The following is a 22193-nucleotide window of genomic DNA, read 5'->3' as shown; positions in this document are numbered from 1 at the left end:
TATCTCTAAATTTTTGGTTTTATTATTTTTCAAAATATTGTAGCAATAACATAAATTTTATTTTATTATTAATGACCTCTAATTATCGTGAGCTTTTCAGCTTCTTCATTAACTAATGTAACCTCATCAGTAATTAATGGAACCTCATCAGCTTTGGCAGTTGTAAGGGATAGTAATCCAGAATTGACAAGAAAGATGTTTTGAGACTTTGTAACCTTTACTTCGTAGCTGGTCCTCATCATGCTTTTACAGTGTAAAGTCACTATGGAAACAGATAAAATTATGAATTCTACAGCCAAAGCAACTTGAGATATAATGTTGAATGTACCATACACATAATAGACGTGGAACCAATATAACATCTTTAGGCATATATACGCGTACATATAGTAGAGGTAGATTTTAATGTGTTTGGTAATTTTTGTTTTATTCCAGATCATGTACAGCTGAGGAACTAATGCCACTGATTCCAGATAATCACTGAAAGCATTTAGTATCTGAAAAAGACCAACATTTTAATTGTGATCTAAATTAGGTACATATAAAATAACTAATCTTAATATTGCACTTCTGCTCAAACGGTGTCACAACTCAAAGAGTTCTTGTATTTGTCGCTAGAGGACACTAGCGTCATTGTTACGGCCAACCTAAAAATATTTATGTGACTTTATGGATTACGAAAAAGATTTCAATAGGGCTGTACCCCTAGCTTAAAAGCTTTTAAATACATTAAGAGTCAAAGGTATTGCTGTTAGAGACATATTATAGAAAACTTATTGGAAGCAGAAAGCAGTCGTAAGCTCAAACAGTGTCATAACTCAAAAAAAATAACTGTTTTATTGCACCAACTGTTCAATAAATATTGCACCAACAGTTCATGAATTTGTCGTTAGATGACACTAGCGTCAGTGTGTGGTTAACCAAAATCAACGATGCACCGAACATAAACATTGTCACATATTGTCGTTTGTCGAGTTAAGACAGTATATCATTCATCCAGGCTCAAAAGTCCACTGCTGAACATAGGCCTCCTCCCCTCGTTTCCAACCCCATCGCGCCGCTCTCATCCAGTTTCTATTTAGCTTTCTTAAGTCGTCAGTCCATCTTGTAGGCGGTCGACCGACGCTTCTCTTGTCTTCTCTTGGCCTCCATTCCAATAAACTCTTTGTTCATCGCCCATCTGTCATTCTGGCTATGTGTTCTGCTCATCTCCACTTCAACCTGGCTATCCTTTCGATGACGTCAGTCACCTTTGTTCTTCTCCTGAGGAATATGCGATTGCTTTATTTATTAACAACAATCTACGAATGTGCCCAAGAAAAGTGACACCTTTATTTTTATGTTAGCAGTATTTTTATTTAATTTTGTTACTAATATTTAAAGTTATATTATTAAAAGTATAACTCTGTTAACCAGATAATAACATTGATATTATATTATGTACTGCTAAAACCACTTTTAATAAATAATATTTCGTTAATGTTTCGCTATTTTATCTGTAACATATATGTACCTTATGTCTAGTGTCACAACTCAAAGAAAATGTATTTTTTAACACGTTAACTTCCGAAGACTTGCGGTCTTTGCGCGCCGCGTGGCTTTACCAGTGTTGCTCACAGCCGTATTAAAATTATTTTATTTTGATAATGATTTCCGAAGTGGAAGTCGAAACGTCACATAAATTTAATTTCGAACTCAAACTGTGGCTTATTTCCAAAATAAAGTAGTAAATTGCTTAAGATGCCACAAGTAAATAGCTTCTTCAGAACAATAGTATTAAAATTAATTTCCGATCCACAGATCTCACAAGAAAAATTCATGCCGGGGCTTAACGTGTTAATATTTTTAGTAGACCCCTTGCTATTTTGTAGAGCTTCACAAACCTTTGTAACTGACTAAAATATTTATTGTTCCAATTTTAATAGCTATTGAAGAAAAGTTCTAGCACTACTAATTTTATACGTCGTTTTCTCGATACTTTGCTTTTTTGAATTATGACAGTGTTTGAGCGGAGGTGCGATATATCAATCGATACAAAAACATTTTTTACCAAACAATTAACATCTAAATTGCTTAAACAGCTTTTAAAGACTTTTGAGTCGTGAGTCCCCATTAGTCTGCACATGCACATTTTTTAGGTCTAGTAGAAGTCTCTAGGTAGAGATCTAGTAGGAATGCTACTGATTGTCGAATTAAACTCGAAATTCGACTACGTTTATCAAAATGCTACGTCTGGACAACTCTTCTCTATGTAGTTGGGACATGGAATGGTCCGGACAAATAATCACCACAAATTATCCCTGGACAAAAAATCCTTGGGCAAAATATCCCCACAAATAATCCCCGCAAATAATCCCCGGACAAATAATCACCGGACAAAAAATCCCCACAAAAATCCCGAACAAATAATGCCCCCAAATTTTTTTGGACAAAATATCCCCACAAAAGATCCCGGACAAAAAATCCCCAAGAAATATTTGCTGCCGAATAGTTCTCTAAAACTTTTAGTCCAGGGTAATAAGGTTTTTTCCATGACACTTGAACAGCCAGGGTCCTGAAGCGTTTTTTCGACAGGTAATACCTATAAGATTGCTGGCTTCCACACCATGTAAAACTTTAGTGCCTAGAAACCCCAACGGGCGACCATGGCCCTCCATGGGCTTTCAGCGGTCACCGATGATGATGAATACCTATAAAAGCAAATTGTGCAAATTTCCTGCGTAGGATCTGGCGGCCATTTTTATTTATAAACAATTAGGTGTCAAAAAATGGCATTTTTAAAAAATTTTTCAAATCAATGGAAAACAGGGTAACTTATGGATTTTTAGTACAAATATCTTCGAGATTATGGAAAAAGCTTTAAAATGACGTATTACAAAGTTTGATATACTCATTTATTGTTAATATAATTGCGAAAGAAGGTCGGAATTGCAAAAAAAAATATTTTCGCAATAACTGTTGTAAAAATTAGTGTACAGCTTTGAAATTTTTGTCAAATAAGGGATGTTTGGTGCTTAATATGATAAGAATTTCAAAGCGATTCATTCAATTGTTTAAATTTTATTTAAATTGTTTATACCAGAGAGCATTTTTTTGCAATAGCATAAGTCAGAAGAAAATGACATTAGAACCATTCCACAAGTGTCAAATGAAAGAGCAGGAGCTATATTTTCAACTTGGTTTAAAAAAAGTGAATAAAAAAAAGCATTTATTAGTAATAAATAATTATGCAAAAGTATCGTAAATCTTTCCTTATAAACTTTTTATTTTGTTATATAAGAAATTATACATATTTTTTACAATTTTTTATCAATAATGATATAGATAACATTACTTGGTAGTTGTGCACTTAAAACAGGCTAAAAAGTTAATTTTTTTGGAAAAAGTTATTCAAAAAGTTTATAAAGAAAAATTTACGATACCTTTGCATAATTATTTATTCACTTTTTTAAACCATGTTGAAAATGTAGCTCATGCTCTTTCATTTGACACCTGTGGAATGGTTCTAAGGTCATTTTTTTCTGACTTATGTTATTGCAAAAAAAAATGCTCTCTGGGATAAAAGATTTGAACAAAATTTTAACAATTGAATGAATTGCTTTGAAATTTCTATCACATATTAAGCACCAAAGAACCCTTATTTTACAAAAATTTCAAACCTGTACTTTAATTTTTACAACAGTTATTGAGAAAATATTTTTTTGCAATTCCGACCTTTTTTCGCAGTTATATTAACAATAAATGAGTATATCAAACTTTGTAATACGTCATTTTAAAGCTTTCTCCATAACCTCGAAGATATTTGTACTAAAAAAATCATAAGTTTCACTGTTTTCCGTTGATTTGAAAATAAAGGGGGAAATGCCATTTTTTGACAGTTAATTGTTTATAAATAAAAATGGCCGCCAGATCCTACGCAGGAAATAGTTATAATATGTTCCTGTAGGTATTACCTGTCGAAAAAATGCTTCAGTACCCTGGCTGCTGAAGTGTCACCAACAGGGTATATTTTTGTCTTATTACCCTGGCCTATTTTTCCGTAAATGCAATGGACGCAAATGTTTTTCAGCCTCAGTGCATGAGAGCGGATATATTAGTATAAGATTTTGTTTGTATCAAAACAATTGAAATTTCCACTAATTTTAATTTCAATAAAATACAAAGTTATATAAAGCTTTTCGATTATTTTGACTTTTTCTGGTGCTTTTGGGAACAAACTGGGCATAACTATTGGATATTCGGTTTTTAAAAAACGTAATTAAGCATCTGTGTGCATCCATAAATCCATAAAGAAACTTTTAAAATTAGCTGCTCGAGGAGAGGCCAGATAGGAGTAGGTCTGTAGGATGGCCCAGAAAAAGGTGGAAGGATGCAGTCAGAGAAGATGTGGAGAACATGGGACTGAAACAATGGGAAATAATGGCACAGGACCGACAAACATGGAAGGCAATAGTAAACGCAGCAAAGACTCTCGAAGAGTTATAACGTCATTGAAGATGATGATGACTACATATTTTGACGTTAAATTACCAAAAAGGAAAAGGTCTTTTTGCATTACAATCAAGAATATCGTTTTCAGGACAAGCAGTTATCATCACGAATGGGCAATGATTTAAACAGTTATTCAAAGCAGAGTGAGCAAAAGATTTAAGCGAATAATTAGAATATGATTCCCACAGCCAAAAACTTACAATTCGAATTCGAAATTCGTGCCGAAAAAAGGTTTCATGGCGATTGCCATAAGTCTCATGCAGTGAAGCTGAAAAACATTTGGGTCGCAAATATTTCTTGGGAATTTTTTGTCCGCGATTTTTTGTGGGGATATTTTGTCCAAAAAAATTTGTGGGGATTATTTGTCCGGGATTTTTTGTGAGGATTTTTTGTCCGGGGATTATTTGTGGGGATTATTTGTGGGGATTTTTTGTGGGGATTTTTTGTCTGGGGATTTTTTGTCCAGGGATAATTTGTCGGAATTTTTTGTCCAGGATTATTTGCCCGGGGACTATTTGTCCTAGCTTCGAAAGTTAAATAAACATCATACCTACATAGGCCACATACTGAGAAACAAAAAGTACCAGTATACTTAACTAATAGTGAAAGGAAAAATCGAGGGAAATAGAGGACTAGGAAGAAAAAGACTATCGTGGTTAACAAACATCCGACAATTGACAGGGCTAAATTTTGAACAGCTAAAGACATAGAAGAGTTTGCAATTGTAGTAGCTAACCTCTATTGAGGAGAAGGCACACTAAGAAGAAGAGATAGGAGTCATATCAGCTATATACATGCATGTGTGACATGCAGCCTATAATAAAGAATTTCACAGAGGTTTTCAGGTTTCTGACTTAAAGTCTGACTTATCTGCTTTTTACGTAGTTTTGTATTTGAAGCTTTTTGGAGTGGTTATATTATTTTTACAAAAAAATTCGGTGCTGCAAATGGTAGCGATCCGATGTGTTAAAGTGTTAAAGAAACATGACATGTTCAACATACAGAAGAAAAAGTGACTTAAGAAAAACACTAATACTCTATTAGATAATGCAGCAAGTTATTATTGATGAATCAGGAGTACTTGAAATATGGAGTAACGAATAACTATATAATAACTATAAAATAAAGACCTGGTTTAAGCCAAATAAACCTGGTTTAAACCAAAAAACCTGTTTTTTTTTCGTTTTTTCGAAAAAACCTTGGTTTTTTCCAACCCTGCTGATTTGGATACATTCGTAAATTAACTTTGAGAGCTAACTTTTAAAAATCTAGGAATAACATGGAATTTTAAAAAATCACTAAAAAGGGGGTTCATGAGTTGCAATTGCGACGTCGATGTGAGGGGAGGTCAACTGCAAACGACGGAAGGGGGAAGGGTACCTATTAAAAACTCCAAAAATTTTACGACGTAGTTTATGGATGTTCCCTTTCTTGCTGGATTATTTTGCTGTCCACTTCCAGCTTGCACCTTATTGGATCTTTTGAGATTACCATAGGCCATTACAATAGGCATTAACAAAATAACAAAATAATAGAACCAGTGATGGAAACGGAATACTTGGGAATAAAACTGTCAAGCTACGGAAAAGTGGAAGAAGTACAAAACCAAGTGAACATGGCGAACAGAGCAGCAGGATGTCTCAACAACACAATCTGGAGAAACAAATACCTCACAACGGAAACGAAAACCAGGATATATAAATCAACAATAAGACCGATAATGACGTACACAGCGGAAACAAGAGCAGATACGGCGAAAACATAAAGACTGCTGGAAACAGCAGAAATGAAAGTTTATCGAAAAATATCAAACCAAACTCTAAGAGACAGAGTAAGAAGTGAGGAAATACGAGCGAGATGTGGTACAGAAGAAATAAACATGTGGACCAAAAGAAGAAAAATAGAATGGAATCAACATATATAAAGAATGACAGAAAATAGAATAGTACGAATAGCAAGAGACAAATCGCCAAATGGAAGATCATTGGGACGACCGAGGAAAAGATGGTCGGACAATGTCAACTGAGGCTAAAAACCGAAGTAAAACAGGCATTGAGCCTATTTATAAAGTAGGAAGAAGAAGAAAAAGAAGAAGAGATTACCATACTTTTTGTTTTATTTGGTGATATTATCATGTTGAACTTTCTTGCTGTTATATTAAATTGATATAAAAGTCTCTGAAGGTCATCTTCACTCTCTGCCATAAGTATGGCATCATCTGCATAGCATACTATAGAAGAAAAAAAATGGTGAACTGAATTATTAAGTAAGATTTACTGGATTGCGTAAAGACGACAGGAAGATAAATGGTTTGTCAGTGTAAAATTCCATTCGTCAGTTATTGAAAACTATTGAAATAAGAAAAATTTCATACCTAGGCTATGTTCGTAGAGGAAACCGGTAGAGAATCATTCAGCTTATCATGAAATGTTAAATCGAGGGCCACAGAGGAATTGGCAGAAAGCGCATGCCATGGCTCAAGATCATTCGCGGTTGGACAGAAATACGCAATGCCGAAGAACTATTCCGAATAGCCGAAGACCGTGAACAACTCGCCAATCTAATTGCCTACTTTAGATGGACCCAAAATATGGTACCCAAATTAGACGAAGACAATCATTCATCACCATCATCATCATCACACAGCCAAATTTGTCCACTGTCTGACATAGGCCTCCTCAAGATATCTCCACCCTTCTCTGTCCTGGGCAGATGCAATACAGTTTGTCGCTATTCTTTTAACATCGTCGGTCCATTTGGTAGGTGGTCTTCCACGACTTCGTTTGTCTGCCCAGGCCGCCACTCTAAAACCTTCTTTGTCCATCTGTTGTCTCTCTGTCTTGCGACGTGTCCTGACCATTTCCACTTCAACTTCGTAATGCGTTTTATAATGTCTTCCACTCCAGTTCTTCGCCGTAACTCATCATTTCGTATTCTGTCTCTCAAAGTTAGGCCAAGCATGGATCTTTCCATTTTTCGTTGTGCTACTTGTAATTTTCTTATTGATGTCAGTGTTTGAGCTCCACAAGTAAGCACCGGAAGTACACACTGGTTAAATGCTTTTCTTTTTAGCTTTATTGGGATGTTTTCCTTTAAATTGGTCATCATTTTAGTTTTCCCAAAGTTTATTTCCAACCCTACTTTTTGAGAAACTCGTTGTAGTTCTTGCAGCATTTCTTGGGCTTCCTTTAAGTCGTCGGTTATTAGAACTATATCATCTGCAAATCGTAGGTGGTTCAGTCATTCGCCATCGACATTCAAACCTCTGTTTTCCCATTCTAACATCTGGAATGCATGCGGCATTGAATAGTTTTGGTGACATGTTGTCTTCTTGTCGACCTCCCCTTTTTAGTTTTATTTTTTGAGTTTGGGTATGGAGGTTTATTGCTGTTGTGGCATCAATAAGACAATCATTGTTGTCACAATATTGAAGAAACTGGTAGACAAGAAGCAAAGATAAATAAAAGGTTATATAAAGTGACTCATTATACCAGAGAATAGGAATAATAATCATCAACAAGAAACAAATAACATAACAAACTAAAACAAATGTGTTTGACTAAAGACTAAATATAGGTCAATTCTTACGTATGTAGAGTCCTGTAGTAACAGCAAAATAAGATACAGGGGGCAGACGAAGGATTCAAGGAGTAACTAGAAGAGATCGGGTAAAAAACAATGTTATAACAGATAATTTTATAAATAGAGTTGATGGCAGAATCTGTTGAAAAAATATAGAAGTTGGTGAGATCATCTGCAGCGACTAAAAAATAAAATACCAGTCAATACATATGGGAAACTAAAGTACAAGGGAAAAAGAAGAACGGAAGGCTTAAGAAAAGTGGAAACGATGTATTAGCAAAACAACTTGACAAAAAAGGAGTTACATGGAGAGACGCAAAAGTTATTGCACAAGATAAGAAAACCTGGGAGAGATTCATGCACAGTTGAAATGACAATGCATTTTCATCTCTACACCCTATGGGTAGAAGGAAATTAGATTAGATTATATCTATATTATATTATTTGTATAAATTTTTATACAAAACTAAGACACGAAGGTATTGATGTTTATAATTTTCTGTTTTGAACATTCCCTGGTATAAGGAAGCTTTGGAATCTTCCATCCTAGGAATTGCCTTTATGAATTTCGAAAATTAGTAATTTTTTTATAGTAATGTTATAGATACTAATATTTATTATTAACTAACTACCTATTTATATTTTAATAAAACTTACGCCGAAAGGAGAGTGATCGTAATTTACGAAAACTGCTAAAATCAAAAGCGGAATTAGAAGACTTTCTGTCCAGAAACTATCATATTTCTTTTCGTATGTCTCTTTCATTCTAAAGGATAAAAAGAAAGCAAAGCTTGAGAAAAAATTAATAACCCATACAAACAAGCTGGAATCATCGAAATATCTTGTAGTACAGACTATCATGTAGAGCAACTGCGTTTTGGCAGAGATACCTAAAAAACAGAAATTCTTTATAATACTTAGACTTAATACTACTCTAATAAAATAAATATATAAATGACCTGAAAAAAGACCTTGTCGAATAATATGATAATAGTAGGGGGAGGCAAGTATGCTAAATTTGCAGTTACTCGAGCGTCACGGGGATTGGGTTGAGATTAGGTCCTAAAACCAAAAAAGTTAAGTTTTCCATTTTAGTGGGGACTTTCCATTTAATTTTCTATTTCCAACAATTGTTTTTCTATCAATAATTCGAAAAAAGTCTCGAATGAAAGATACTTATTTTTATGTAAGGAATCGAAATCTGCAATAAAAAATGGGAGCTCCTATTTAATATTTTAAAGTAACCCCCACCACCTCCCCTGTATTAAGAGTACATATATGGTAGGGGTACATTTACAGAGTACAAGGTTTCTCCCCATGTGATTTTCTGACGCGCTCGAGTAACTGCAAAAATCCCCGCTTGAGCTCCCCTACCAGAAAATATAGGTAACATTAATTTGTGAATCACAAAATAACATGCCAACTCACATCTCTAATCTTCATTAAACCAAATTTTACCAAAATTTACCTACTCATTAAAAAACCTCATCTTATATTTTTATTCTTATAAGAAACTATACATCTTTGAATATCTTTGAACAGGAAACATCTTTGAACAAATACCTCTCTCCTCTATCGTTCTCATCATGTTGATTTATGTCGTGTGACCATCGAGGTTTTAGTCTTCCCCTTTTTCGTTTCCATTGGTCTCTATTATAGAATTATTTTGCGCCATAAATATGTCATCTTGCTATCTCAAAATATTCCCACTCAATTTTCATATGAATTTGAGCACTTAGGATAAAATCTTTTACTTTCTATGGGATAATGCAGCATTTATTTTTCCATTTAATAGTTTAATACTCAGCATTTCCCTTCCACAGACTGGTATGGCAAAGGTAGAGTCAACATAGAGATCCTTACTTTTTCTGGGAGTATTTCTTAATCTTAAATTCTTACACCTATATTGACATACACGGCGGAGACAAGACCTGACACATCTAAAACGAGACGGCTACTAGAAACAACAGAAATGAAAATACTCCGACGAATATCAGGGAAAAGTCTGTTGGATAGGGAGAGAAGCGAAAAGACATAAATGGATGGGTTACAAAATGGAAACAGGAATGTAACGAACACATTAGTAGAATGGCAGAGGATAGGATAGTACGAATAGCACGAGATAAGTCAACACGAAGAAGTATTGGCAGACCAAGAAAAAGATGGTGCGATAATTTAAGAATTTAGAAGGCTAATATTGAAGAAGAAACAGGCTTTAAAGCCTACATACAAGAAGGAAGAAAAAGAAGAAGAAATTCTTACATATACAGGGTGAGTTTATAGAGCGACTTTGGTAAATAATTCTATTATGGTACAGAACATCCAAAGGTTCTATAGGGTGATTATTAACTACGTGGTAAAGCACACTAGGTACTTAATTTTTTTTGAAATATGATTCCCTGTGTGTTTTTTCATATTTAGATTACTCTCATAATCTCAGTGCTTAAAATTTAAAGCTTCACACTACTAGAGAGGGTATTTACAGAGTTATGACCATTTTTATTTCGAAATCGCTATGAAACAAACCGACTGTATATAAAGAAGCATCATAAGCATCATAAAGAGGAGAAAAACAGAATACTTCGGACATATAATTAGAGGACCTAAATACCATCTGCTTCGCCTTCTTATACAAGGAAAAGTGGAGGGAAAGAGATGGATTGGTCGAAAGAAACCTTCATGGCTGCGTAATATTAGACAATGGTGTGGCTGCACAGTAGAAGAATTATTTCGCGCAGCAGCCGGTAGAAAGAGATTTCAGGAAATTTTAAACATGATGACGGCCAACGTCTGAATACAGACACGGCACCTAAAGAAGAAGATATAAAGAAGAAAGAAGGAACAAATAAATTCATTTTACATAATATGGAAAACAAAATGTTTTAGTTTCCAAATTCAGTTTAACAAAAATCATTGAGAAATGTTCTTATGAATGTTCAACCTCAACCCTATATTTCATTTTTTTCAAAAGATTGCATTTATGACACTCTTTCATTTTTGTGAAGACCTATACCCATTCAGTACTTTTCGAGATATTTGTGTTTTCTTTTCGTGAATACCGTCCATTTTTTGTCTGAATTATGTACTTGGTCTTGTGTAATAATATAACAATAGCTATTTGTATAACAAGGGAGGAAAGTGCCTCTTTTCCTCCCGAGAATGAAGTTTACTGCCCGACGCGTAGCGGAGGGCAGTAATCATTCAAGGGAGGAAAAGGCACTTTACTCCCATGTTATACATATGGTTTTTCCACCTTCCTCAAATAACAAGTCTTTTTTTCATTTTTATTTATGTAACTAAACTAACCAACAATAGCTATTTGTATAACAAGGGAGGAAAGTGTAACTTTTCCTCCCGAGAATGAAGTTTACTGCCCGACGCGTAGCGGAGGGCAGTAATCATTCAAGGGAGGAAAAGGCACTTTACTCCCATGTTATACATATGGGTTTTCCACCTTCCTCAAATAACAAGTCATTTTTTCATTTTTACTTAATTTATTTATGTAACTAACCAACAAAATTTATTAGAACTAAAACAACAAGTAGGTACAATATAACTGTCAACTGTCAAATATAAGTCAAATTATTAATGTAAACATTGTTAAATCAAAATAACAATTTACTGTTTTTTACCATTCTGCAAAATACAGGATGTTTTATAAATACACGTTAAAATGTATAGATACTTCGTAATAGAAAATAGATATTATACAGGGCGTCAATAAGTTATATTTCATGAATGAAATACCATGACGTCGCTTTTACTTTTCCTCCCTAGGGAGGAAAAATATTTTCCTCCCTAGGGAGGAAAAGTACAACTTTGCTCCCTACAATGAGGTCCGGAAAAGTATACTTTCGGTAGAGGTAGGTGGAAAAATTTATTAGAACTAAAAGTAACAAGTAGGTACAATATAACTGTCAACTGTCAAATATAAGTCAAATTATTAATGTAAACATTGTTAAATCAGAATAACAATTTACTGTTTTTTACCATTCTGCAAAATACAGAGTGTTTTTAAATAAACGTTAAAATGTATAGATACTTACGTAATAGAAAATATATATTGTACAGGGCGTCAATAAGTTATATTTCATGAATGAAATACCATGACGTCACTTTTACTTTTCCTCCCTAGGGAGGAAAAATATTTTCCTCCCTAGGGAGGAAAAGTACAACTTTGCTCCCTACAATCAGGTCCGGAAAAGTATACTTTCGGTAGAGGTAGGTGGAAAAATTATTTTTTTTCTATAATCTCTATATACATAATTCACAAGTGGGCGTTTTTGTAGCTCCGGAAGTACGAGGTGGGGAGATTTGTGCTCTTTGGGTTAAGCTTTTTGAATTTTTCGATGATTTTTGGTGGGGATTTGGATTCGGTCAGGGGCGTGCTTTCGGATTTTTTAAGGGGTACGAGTTTTGATTAGGGGTTGGGGGTGAGATTGTCTAAGGCGAAAAAATTTCATTGGGTCTTAAAGCCAAGGGTTGGGAATAAGTGTCACTTTTGACCCGGTGACGCTAGCTCGAACAGGGGCGTCACACAAAATTATCAAACTTGCGGGTTGGAGAAAAAAAGGGTAAAAAAGTTGAAAAAAAAATTCAGATGGACGTAAATCGGGTGTTTTGGACCGGGGAGGTTTGTGTGTTTGGACTTAAGCTTTCTAAATTTTTTGCGATTTTTTGGTGGAATGTTTATCCCTCCCAGAGGCGTACTTTCTTTTTTTCTAAGGGGAGCGAGTTTTTTATAGGGGTGCGGGGTGGGTTGGTCGTATGTGATATAATTTTAGTGCGTTTTGACGCTAAGCGTTAGGAATAAATGTGATTTTCGACTGGTGCCGCTAGATCGAACAGTGGCGGCACAAAAAATTCGTAAAAGGGAAATTTTGATGAAATGGCCAAAAATCACGATGTCGTCCCTCGTGTGCCCAGAGTTTTCAAGCTTTTGTAAGATTTCCACCATAGCCCAAATATTTCACAGTTCCCATACTTACGAAAACTTCTATTTTTTTTCCCACCCCTACGGTAAGGGTGGGGGTGGCTACCAAAGGGGGGTCATTTTTTTGACTTCACGCCCCAGTAGCGCCCTTATGGCAAAACGCATTGAGTCGCGCGAGGCATCAAAATTTGCCCATCAACGAGGCGAAAAACGTGTGTTCTTCGAAATTTTCGATTTTTGACAGGAAATGTCAAAAAAAATTGGAAATTAAAAAAAATAAAAAAAAACAGAAAAAATGACATAGCTCCGCTCCTATGGCTTCGATTTTGGCCAAACTTTTATTGTTGTAAATGGTTTGATGTGGTGGATTCGAAAAATCAAGTTTCAATCAGTGGCGCATCCATGGGGAGAAAGAAGGCGGGGAAATGGCGATATTTTCAACAAAAATGCAAAATGAGATTGGTGCTTTTGGACTTAAGCAAATTGAATTTTTTGCGAATTTTTCGTGTCGATTTTAACTCGGTCAGTGGCGTGGTTGCGGATTTTTTAGGGGTGCGAATTTTGCATAGGCGTGAAATTTAGAAAAAAAATCACAAAATGAGATTTGTGCTTTTGGACAAGCTTTTTGAATTTTTTGCGAATTTTTCGTGCTCGTTAAAACCCTGTCAGTGGCGTCGTTTCGGATTTTTTTAGGGGAGCTTCTTTTGTTTAGGTGTGTTAGTAGCAATATGAGGTATGTGCTCCTGAACTTAAGCTTTTTGAATTTTTTGAGAATTTTTCATGTCAATTTTAACTCTGTCAGTGGCGTGGTTACGGATTTTTTTAGGGGTGCGAGTTTTGCATAGGATTGAGATTAAAACAAAATAAAAAATGGTATTTGTGCTTGTGGAAAAGCTTTTTGATTTTTTTGCGAATTTTTCGTGCCCGGTTTAACCCTGTCAGTGGCGTCGTTTCGGATTTTTTAAGGGGTGCGAGTTTTGTATTGGTGTGTAAGTAGCAATATGAGGTTTGTGCTTCTGGACTTAGGCTTTTAAAATTCTTCGAGAATTTTTTGTGCCGATTTTAGCCATGTCATGGGCGTACTTTCGTTTTTTTAAGGGGTGCGGGGTTTTGAATAGATATGGGGATGCTAATATGAGGTTTGTGCTTTTGGACTTAAACTTTTTCAATTTTTTTGCGAATTTTTCGTGCCCGTTTTAACCCTGCCAGTGACGTCGTTTCAGATTTTTTAAGGGGCGCGGGTTTTGTATAGGCGTGTAAGTGGCAATATGAGGTCGGTGCTTCTGGACTTAGGCTTTTAAAAATTTTTGAGAATTTTTTATGCCGATTTTAGCCCTTTCATTGGCGTACTTTCGTATTTTTCAAGGGGTGCGAGTTTTGAATAGGTGTGGGATGGTAATATGAGGTTTGTACTTGTGGGCTTAGGCTTTTTGAATTTTTTGCGAATTTTTTGTGTCGATTTTAACCTTGACAGTGGCGTGGTATCGGATTTTTTAAGGGGTGCGAGTTATGGATACGCCTGGGAGGGCAATATGAGGTTTGCACTTTTGGACTTAATCTTTATGAATTTTTGCGGTTTAATTTTGCTGATCTCGACCCTGTCAGTGGCGTATTTTCGTATTTTTAAGGGGAGCGAGTTTGGTATAGGCGTGGGAGGGCAATATGTGGTTGAAGTTTTTTGAATTTTTTGCGATTTGTTTTTGCCGATTTCGACTGTGTCAGTGGCGTACTTTCGTATTTGTTTAAAGGTACGAGTTTTTACTGAAAACGTGAGAATTTTGATCTCAAAAATAAGGTTTTCGAGTAGTAAATAGAAGTACTGTTTTAAACTCACTAAAATAGTATAAGCGATATATTATTCGACGTGACTTAAAAAATCATTTCTGGTTAAAAAGTTTTAAACAAAAGTGCCGTAGTATGGTATCGTATAGTATATTGGAGTATAGTATATACTAATTCAAATTGGGGCGATTTTGTAGCTCTGGAAGTACGATTTGGGGAGATTTGTGCTTTTCAAGTTAAGCTTTTTGAATTCTTTGATGATTTTTGGTGGGGATTTCGAATCGGTCAGGGGCGTGCTTTCGGATTTTTTAAGGGGTACGAGTTTTGATTAGGGGTGTGGGGAGCGATTGCCGAAGGCGAAAAAATTTCATTGGGTTTTAAAGCCGAGGGTTAGGAATAAGTGTCACTTTTGTCCGGGGTGCGCTAGCTCGACCAGGGGCGTCGCAAAAAGTTTGCAAACTTGCGGGTTGCAGAAAAAAATTGAAAAAAAATTGATGGACGTGAATCGGGTGCTTTTGACCGGGGAGGTTTGTGCGTTTGTACTTAAGCTTTCTAAATTTTTTTAGATTTTGTTGTGCAGAGGTTATCCCTCCCAGGGGCGTACTTTCTTTTTTTAAGGGGAGCGAGTTTTTCATAGGGGTGAGGAGCGGGTTGGTCGAACGCGAATAACGCGGTGGAGGTGGGTTGGTCGTATTTGATATAATTTTAGCGCGTTTTGACGCTAAGCGTTAGGAGTAAATGTGATTTTCGACTGGTGCCGCTAGATCGAACAGGGGCGGCACAAAAAATTCGTAAAGGGGAAATTTTGATGAAATGGCCAAAAATGACGATGTCGTCCCTCGTGTGCCCAGAGTTTTGAAACTTTTGTAAGATTTCCACCAAAGCCCAAAGATTTCACAGGTTCCATACTTACGAAAACTTCTATTTTTTTCCAACCCCTGCAGTAAGGGTGGGGGTGGCTACCAAAGTGGTGTCAACTTTTTGACTTCACGTCCCAGTAGCGCCCTTAAGGCGAAACGTATCGAATTGCGCGAGGTATTGAAATTTGCGCATCGATGAGACGAAAAATATACGTTTTTTAAAATCTTCAATTTTTGGTGGGAAATATCAAAAAAAATTTAAAATATAAATAAAAAAAATAACATAGCTCCGCCCCGATGGCTTCGATTTTGCTCAATTTTTTATTATTGTAAATGGTTTGACAGAGCGGATTCGAAAAAACAAGTTTCAATCAGTGGCGCATCCATGGGGAGAAGAAAGGGGGGAAATGGCGATATTTTCAAAAAAACCGCAAAATGAGATTGGTGCTTTTGGACTTAAGGTGATTGAATTTTTTGCGAATGTTTCGTGTCGATTTTAACTCGGTCAGTGGCGTGGTTGTGGTTTTTTAGAGGTGGGAATTTCACATAGGCGTGAAATTTAAAAAAAAAACACAAAATGAGATTTGTGCTTTCGGACAAGCTTTTTGAATTTTTTGCGAATTTTTCGTGCCGGTTTAAACTCTATCAGTGGCGTCGTTTCGGATTTTTTTAGGAGAGCTACTTTTGTATAGGTATGTAAGTAGCAATATGAGGTATGTGCTTCTAAACTTAAGCTTTTTGAATTTTTTTAAAAATTTTTCTCTGTCAGTGGCGTAGTTACGGATTTTTTATAGGTGCGAGTTTTGCATAGACGTGAGATTAAAAACAAAATAAAAAATGGTGTTTGTGCTTGTGGAAAAGATTTTTGATTTTTTGCGAATTTTTCGTGCCCGGTTTAACCCTGTCAGTGGCGTCGTTTCGGATTTTTAAGGGGTGCGAGTTTTGTATAGATGTGTAAGTAGCAATATGAGGTTTGTGCTTCTGGACTTAGGCTTTTAAAATTATTCGAAAATTTTTTGTGCCGATTTTAGCCATGTTATGGGCGTACTATCGTTTTTTAAGGGGTGCGTAGTTTTGAATATATATGGGGATGGTAATATGAGATTTGTGCTTTTGGACTTAAACTTTTTCAATGTTTTGCGAATTTCTCGTGACCGTTTTAACCCTGTCAGTGACGTCGTTTCGAATTTTTTAAGGAGCGCGGGTTTTGTATAGGTGTGTAAGTAGCAATGTGAGGTCGGTGCTTCTCGACTTAGGCTTTTAAAATTTTTTGAGAATTTTTTATGCCGATTTTAGCCCTTTCATCGGCGTACTTTCGTATTTTTTAAGGGGTGCGAGTTTTGGATAGGTGTGGGGATGGCAATATGAGGTTGGTACTTTTGGCCTTAGGCTTTTTGAACTTTATGTGAATTTTTTGTGTCGATTTTAATCCTGACAGTGGCGTGGTTTCGGATTTTTTAAGGGGTGCGTGTTATGGATACGCGTGGGAGGGCAATATGAGGTTTGCCCTTTTGGACTTAATCTTTATGAATTTTTTGCGATTTGATTTTGCCGATTTCGACCCTGTCAGTGGCGTATTTTCAGGTTTGAGCTTTTTGAATTTTTTGCGATTTGTTTTTGCGGATTTTCGACTGTCAGTGGCGTACTTTCGTATTTTTTAAGGGCTGCGAGTTTTGGATACGCATGGGAGGGCAAAATGAGGTTTGCAATTTTGGACTTAATCTTTATGGATTTTTTGCGATTCGATTTTGCCGATTTCGACCCTGTCAGTGGCGTAGTTGCGTATTTTTAAGGGGTGCGAGTTTTGTATATGCATGGGAGATTAATATAAGGTTTGTGGTGAGCTTGAGCTCACTTGAGCTTTTTGAATTTTTTGCGATTTGTTTTTACCGATTACGACTCTTGTCAGTGGCGTACCTTCGTATTTGTTAAGAGGTGCGAGTTTGTACGGAAAACGTGAGAATTTTGACCTCCAAAATAAGGTTTTTGAGTAGTAAATGGAAGTACCGTTTTGAATTCACTGAAATAGCATAAGCGATATATTATTCGATGTGTCTTAGCAAATCATTTCTGGTTAAAAACTTCTAATCATAAGTGCCGTATTATAGTATAGTATATTAGTATTAGAGTATAGTACATTATAAAATTATACTATTTTATGGATTTAGTACGGCCTAACTAGTTTATAAAACATAAATCAAAACAATATGCAATAAGAATAAATGTAACAGTTTTTAGATTAATGGTATATCAACAGTATTCTAAGCCACAAAGTTTGTTGTGGCTTAGAATACAGTAGGCTTTGAAAAAATGACAGTTTTCACAGTATTACCGGTATTACCTTTTTACCAGAATGGACTGAATTGTCGAAAACACAAAGAGCACTGTAGTGACAAATGATCAACATAAGACTGTCCGATAGAAAAAGGAATTCCTGGATAAGAAATATCACAAAAGTTAAGGATACTATTGCCACTCGTCAAACAACTAAACAAAAGTGGAAATTCGCCGGTCATACTATTAGACAAAAAGACGAAAGATGGAATAAAATTACCGAGTAGAGACCATGGACATACAAACGAAAGAGAGAGAGACCACAGATGAGATGGGTAGATGACCTAAAACACCAAGCCGGCTCAAAATGGATGCACATTTTTGCACATGGGTCAGGAGAGAGAAACATGGAGCATGGAGGTGCGAAACTATGCCCAATATGGATGTTGCAAGGCTGATGGATAGATAGATAGATAGATAGATAGATAGATAGACCTTTTTACGTAATCGGTCTGTGTGGCTTGTTTTTAATTTTTTTTAAATGAATTTTACTGTAGAAGAATTTATATGAACTGAGTATTAAGAGAAAGTTCGAGAAATTTTCTACTTGTATCCAGAATATATAAACAGCGATATCCTGAACGAATGAATCGTTTTGTTTACACTGGGCCAGTTGCTTATATGAAAACAAAAAATATGAAAACCAAAACTGCTGTAAGTGAAAAAAAAATGAATATGGTGTAGGTACTGCTATCTGCTACTAAGCACGCCCACACCAGCACTAATGAAATTTCAGGTCAACATGACATTATTTAGTAACAAAGTATCTGAAGCAATATATATTGATAATTGATATACATTTCATTTGCATCATGTGCATTTTATGAAATAAATAAATAAGTAGCTTTGTTTTTAAAATATTAATTAAATAATATACATACCATTATATGATTTTTCCACGAATATACTTAATACAAAATATACTGTGCCAAGAAAAAGTGATAAATCACCAGCTATTAGCAATAAATGCATTTTGACTTCCTTTTTACATTAACTTTTCCGTATATGTACCACCAAAAACCCGGAGAAAATAAAAACGAGGCACAAATTGCACAAATTTACACTTTCTTAGACAAATACATACATCAAGTTTAACGAGAGGTAAACCTTGATGGTGTTCTTTTCATAACGTCCCCATTGCGAATTTCACTAATACCAGTTTAGTATTAACATACTACCTGGGAATTCCTAAAAGCAGCCGGCCAAACGAACAACGAACATTTGTTTTTAACTGTTGAGTGTGTGGTTGCAATGCTTATACCTTGTTCAGAAATACAGTGGGTAAATTTTATATCGCACTTCCACTATTATTATAACTCATAATTAACGCAATGGGTTGGGTATGTTAATTATATGTAAATGAAAGGATAATTACAACCAGATTCAACATTATTTATAAGTGATGAAAAAGTTGATTCAATCAATCGTTCAACACTATGGAAGGCAATGGTTGAGCTGGGCGTACCCAAGAAACTAGCTGCGGTAACACAAATGTGTGTAACTCCTTTGCACAATTTAGAATAGGGGAAAAATATCAAATAATTTCTGCGTAAATTCTGGACTGACACAGGGAGATCCGTTGTCCCCATTAATGTTTAATAATATAATAGTCTCTCGTTTTATACCGCTAACGCGGCTTTGGAATTATGGCAGGTAGTCTGCTATATCTAGGGCCTACGGCCCTTCTTCTTCTTGCAGTGCCTATCCGTTTCGGATGTTGACGACCATCATGGCAATCTGTACTTTGCACACTGCTGCTCTGAAAAGATTTGTAGTGGTTGTGTTGAACCACGTACGTAGATTTTTCAGCCAGGAAATCCTTCGCCTTCCTGGTCCTCGCTTTCCTCCTACTTTTTCCTGCAAGATTAGTTGCAGCAGTCCATATCTTTCACTGTTCCTCATGATGTGACCGAGGTATTGGATGTTGGCTGTTTTTATTTTGATTAACAGCTCTTTTTCTTTTTGCATTCTCAACAAAACACCCTCATTAGTAATGTGGTCGGTATAAGATATCTTCAGGATTCGACGATAAAGCCACATTTCAAAAGCCTCAATTTTTTTGCAGGTGGCGTCTGTGAGAGTCCACGACTCAACTCCGTACAACAGTATAGGAAAGATATAACATCGAAGTAATCTGACTTTTATGGGTATCGACAAATCATGACATTTAAATAATTTTGCCATTTTTTGAAATGCAGATCTTGCTTTCTCTATCCCACATTTGATTTCTATGGAATACGGCCCTATCGCCTGCAATAACCGCCTATTATTACCCCTGGTTTTACTCACGGTACTCATTTTATTCAGCCTGACTCGACCTGGGGCCTATAGACATTTCAAGAATGTCTAGATGTTCTCGCCGGTGCTGGGTTTCGAACCTCGGCCTACCTGCGTGGAAGTCAGACATGCTACCGCCTGAGCTATCTGGGCGCCCCATTGTTGTTTAACCTGCCCTTAAAATATGTAATTTTCTTATTTGCGAAAAATTTATCTAAAAATCAAACCAGACATAGCTGCTCGCGGAGCAAAAATGTACTCACCTTTACCGATGACATAGATGCAGTAACACAATCAACATTAGAAGATATTTTCTTGAGCTTTGAAGAAGCTGCATTAAACATCGGTCTAAAAATAAATGAAGACAGAACAAAATACGCGGTCGTTTCAAAACAAGAACGACGGCGAATAAGGCAAAATATTGCTATAAATGATCATAACTTCGAAGTGGTTAAGGAGTTTAAATATCTCGGAGTAACAATAACCAATAATAACAAAATAGAACGAGAATTTGAAACGCGAATAATGGCGGGAAAGAGATCTTTCTTTGCAATGAAACATCTAATGAAGTCGAAACTTCTCTCACGAGATGAGAAAATCCAGATATATAAGACCATAATACGACCATCAGTGGCGTGTGGAAGCGAAACATGGACGCTAACAAAAAGAGAAGTAAATAAATTGCTGATGTGGGAACGTAAAATTCTTCAATATATAGCCATTGCAGAGGCAGCGTGACAAACGAATGGAGGCGAGGACACAATAACGAGTTAAGAGTCTCTATACGGAAAGGAAAATGTAGTCAGATATATAAATGCCAATAGACAGATGGGCTAGGCATGTGATACGTAGTAACAACAATCACCTTATAAACAATGTATTTTGGGAAAGACCAGATGGGAGAAATACGTAGAGGAGTACGACAGGGATGCATTTTGTCACCATTGCTATTTAATGTATATAGTGGAAGCATCTGCCAGGAAGCCAGGCTACGTATTTAACACGGTATTATACGGTGAAGAGGCCTGGACTCTCAAACAGAACAACATAAAAAATATTGAAAGTTTCGAGATGTGGTGCTACCGTCGAATGCTGAAAAGTTGGGTTGAAAGAATCACAAACCTTGAAGTAATACGAAGGATAGGAAGGGACCCAGAAATTTTGTTAACGATAAAACGAAGAAAACTTGAGTATTTGGGTCACCTGCTGAGAGGTCATAAATACGCATTACTTCAAAATATAATGCAAGGAAAACGGAATCCAGGCCGTAGAAGAATGTCATGGTTGCGGAATTTGAGAGAGTGGTTTGGCTGCACCACTAATGAACTTTTTAGGTCAGCTGTAAACAAGGTCAGGGTAGCCTTGATGATTTCCAATCTCCGATAGGAGTGGCACAAGAAGAAGATGAAAAAGATGGGAGAAAGTCCGTATGACGGTCCAGAAAAAGGTACAAAGATGCAATCAGAGAAGATCTGGAGAAAATGGGAGTGAGACACTGAGAAATAGTGGCACAGGACCGAAAAAAATGGAAAGCAATAGTAAACGCGACAAAGATTCATGAAGAGTTGTAACGTCATTGATGATAATGATGATGAAAAGGTGGCCAATGTGAGTTCGTAATATTAACATATAGGAAATTAGTCAATACTAACAATCTTAAGTAGTTTTTATTGGTTTTAAATTTGGGCTACTGGGTGCTACTGGTGTCAAGGCTTACAATAATATATGCCTGTCATCAGGCCCCAGTACGTAAGACTTTGTTTAACAAAATTACAAGCTTAAAATAACATGAAATAAATAATAAACAACTAATCAAAACTAAATTATTCAAACTGCTATAAAATTCATTAAGTGAGATATTGACAAATAAATAATATATTGAGACATTAGTGCAATATGAAAACTGCATTACAGAGTTATAATGTATATTAATA

General features: G+C 35.9%; 1 protein-coding gene across 1 annotated transcript; it reads right to left on the bottom strand.

Moving 5' to 3' along the window:
* LOC114327305 (ER lumen protein-retaining receptor 2) lies at nt 1-19226 on the bottom strand. The gene is made up of 3 exons (XM_028275885.2): nt 18864-19226; nt 8731-8963; nt 1-497 (listed from the first exon to the last, which is right to left on the bottom strand). The coding sequence occupies exons 1-3, from the start codon at nt 18952-18954 to the stop codon at nt 69-71; spliced, it is 753 nt and encodes a 250-aa protein (XP_028131686.2). The 5' UTR covers nt 18955-19226; the 3' UTR covers nt 1-68.
* Nucleotides 19227-22193: the final 2967 nt, after the last annotated feature.

This window comes from Diabrotica virgifera, chromosome 2, assembly GCF_917563875.1.
Source record: "Diabrotica virgifera virgifera chromosome 2, PGI_DIABVI_V3a".
NCBI classification, from domain to species: Eukaryota; Metazoa; Arthropoda; class Insecta; order Coleoptera; family Chrysomelidae; genus Diabrotica; species Diabrotica virgifera.
This window is presented reverse-complemented; position numbering and strand designations above follow the sequence as displayed.

Bases quoted from the DNA above. Each gene is read 5' to 3' on its own strand.
- LOC114327305 (XM_028275885.2), bottom strand. From the start codon at position 18,954: ATGCATTTATTGCTAATAGCTGGTGATTTATCACTTTTTCTTGGCACA. The intron at 8,964-18,863 runs GTATGTATATTA...TCTGTTTTTTAG, and splicing joins CGTGGAAAAATCATATAATG to GTATCTCTGCCAAAACGCAG. The intron at 498-8,730 runs GTAAGTTTTATT...GGTCTTTTTCAG, and splicing joins ACGATCACTCTCCTTTCGGC to ATACTAAATGCTTTCAGTGA.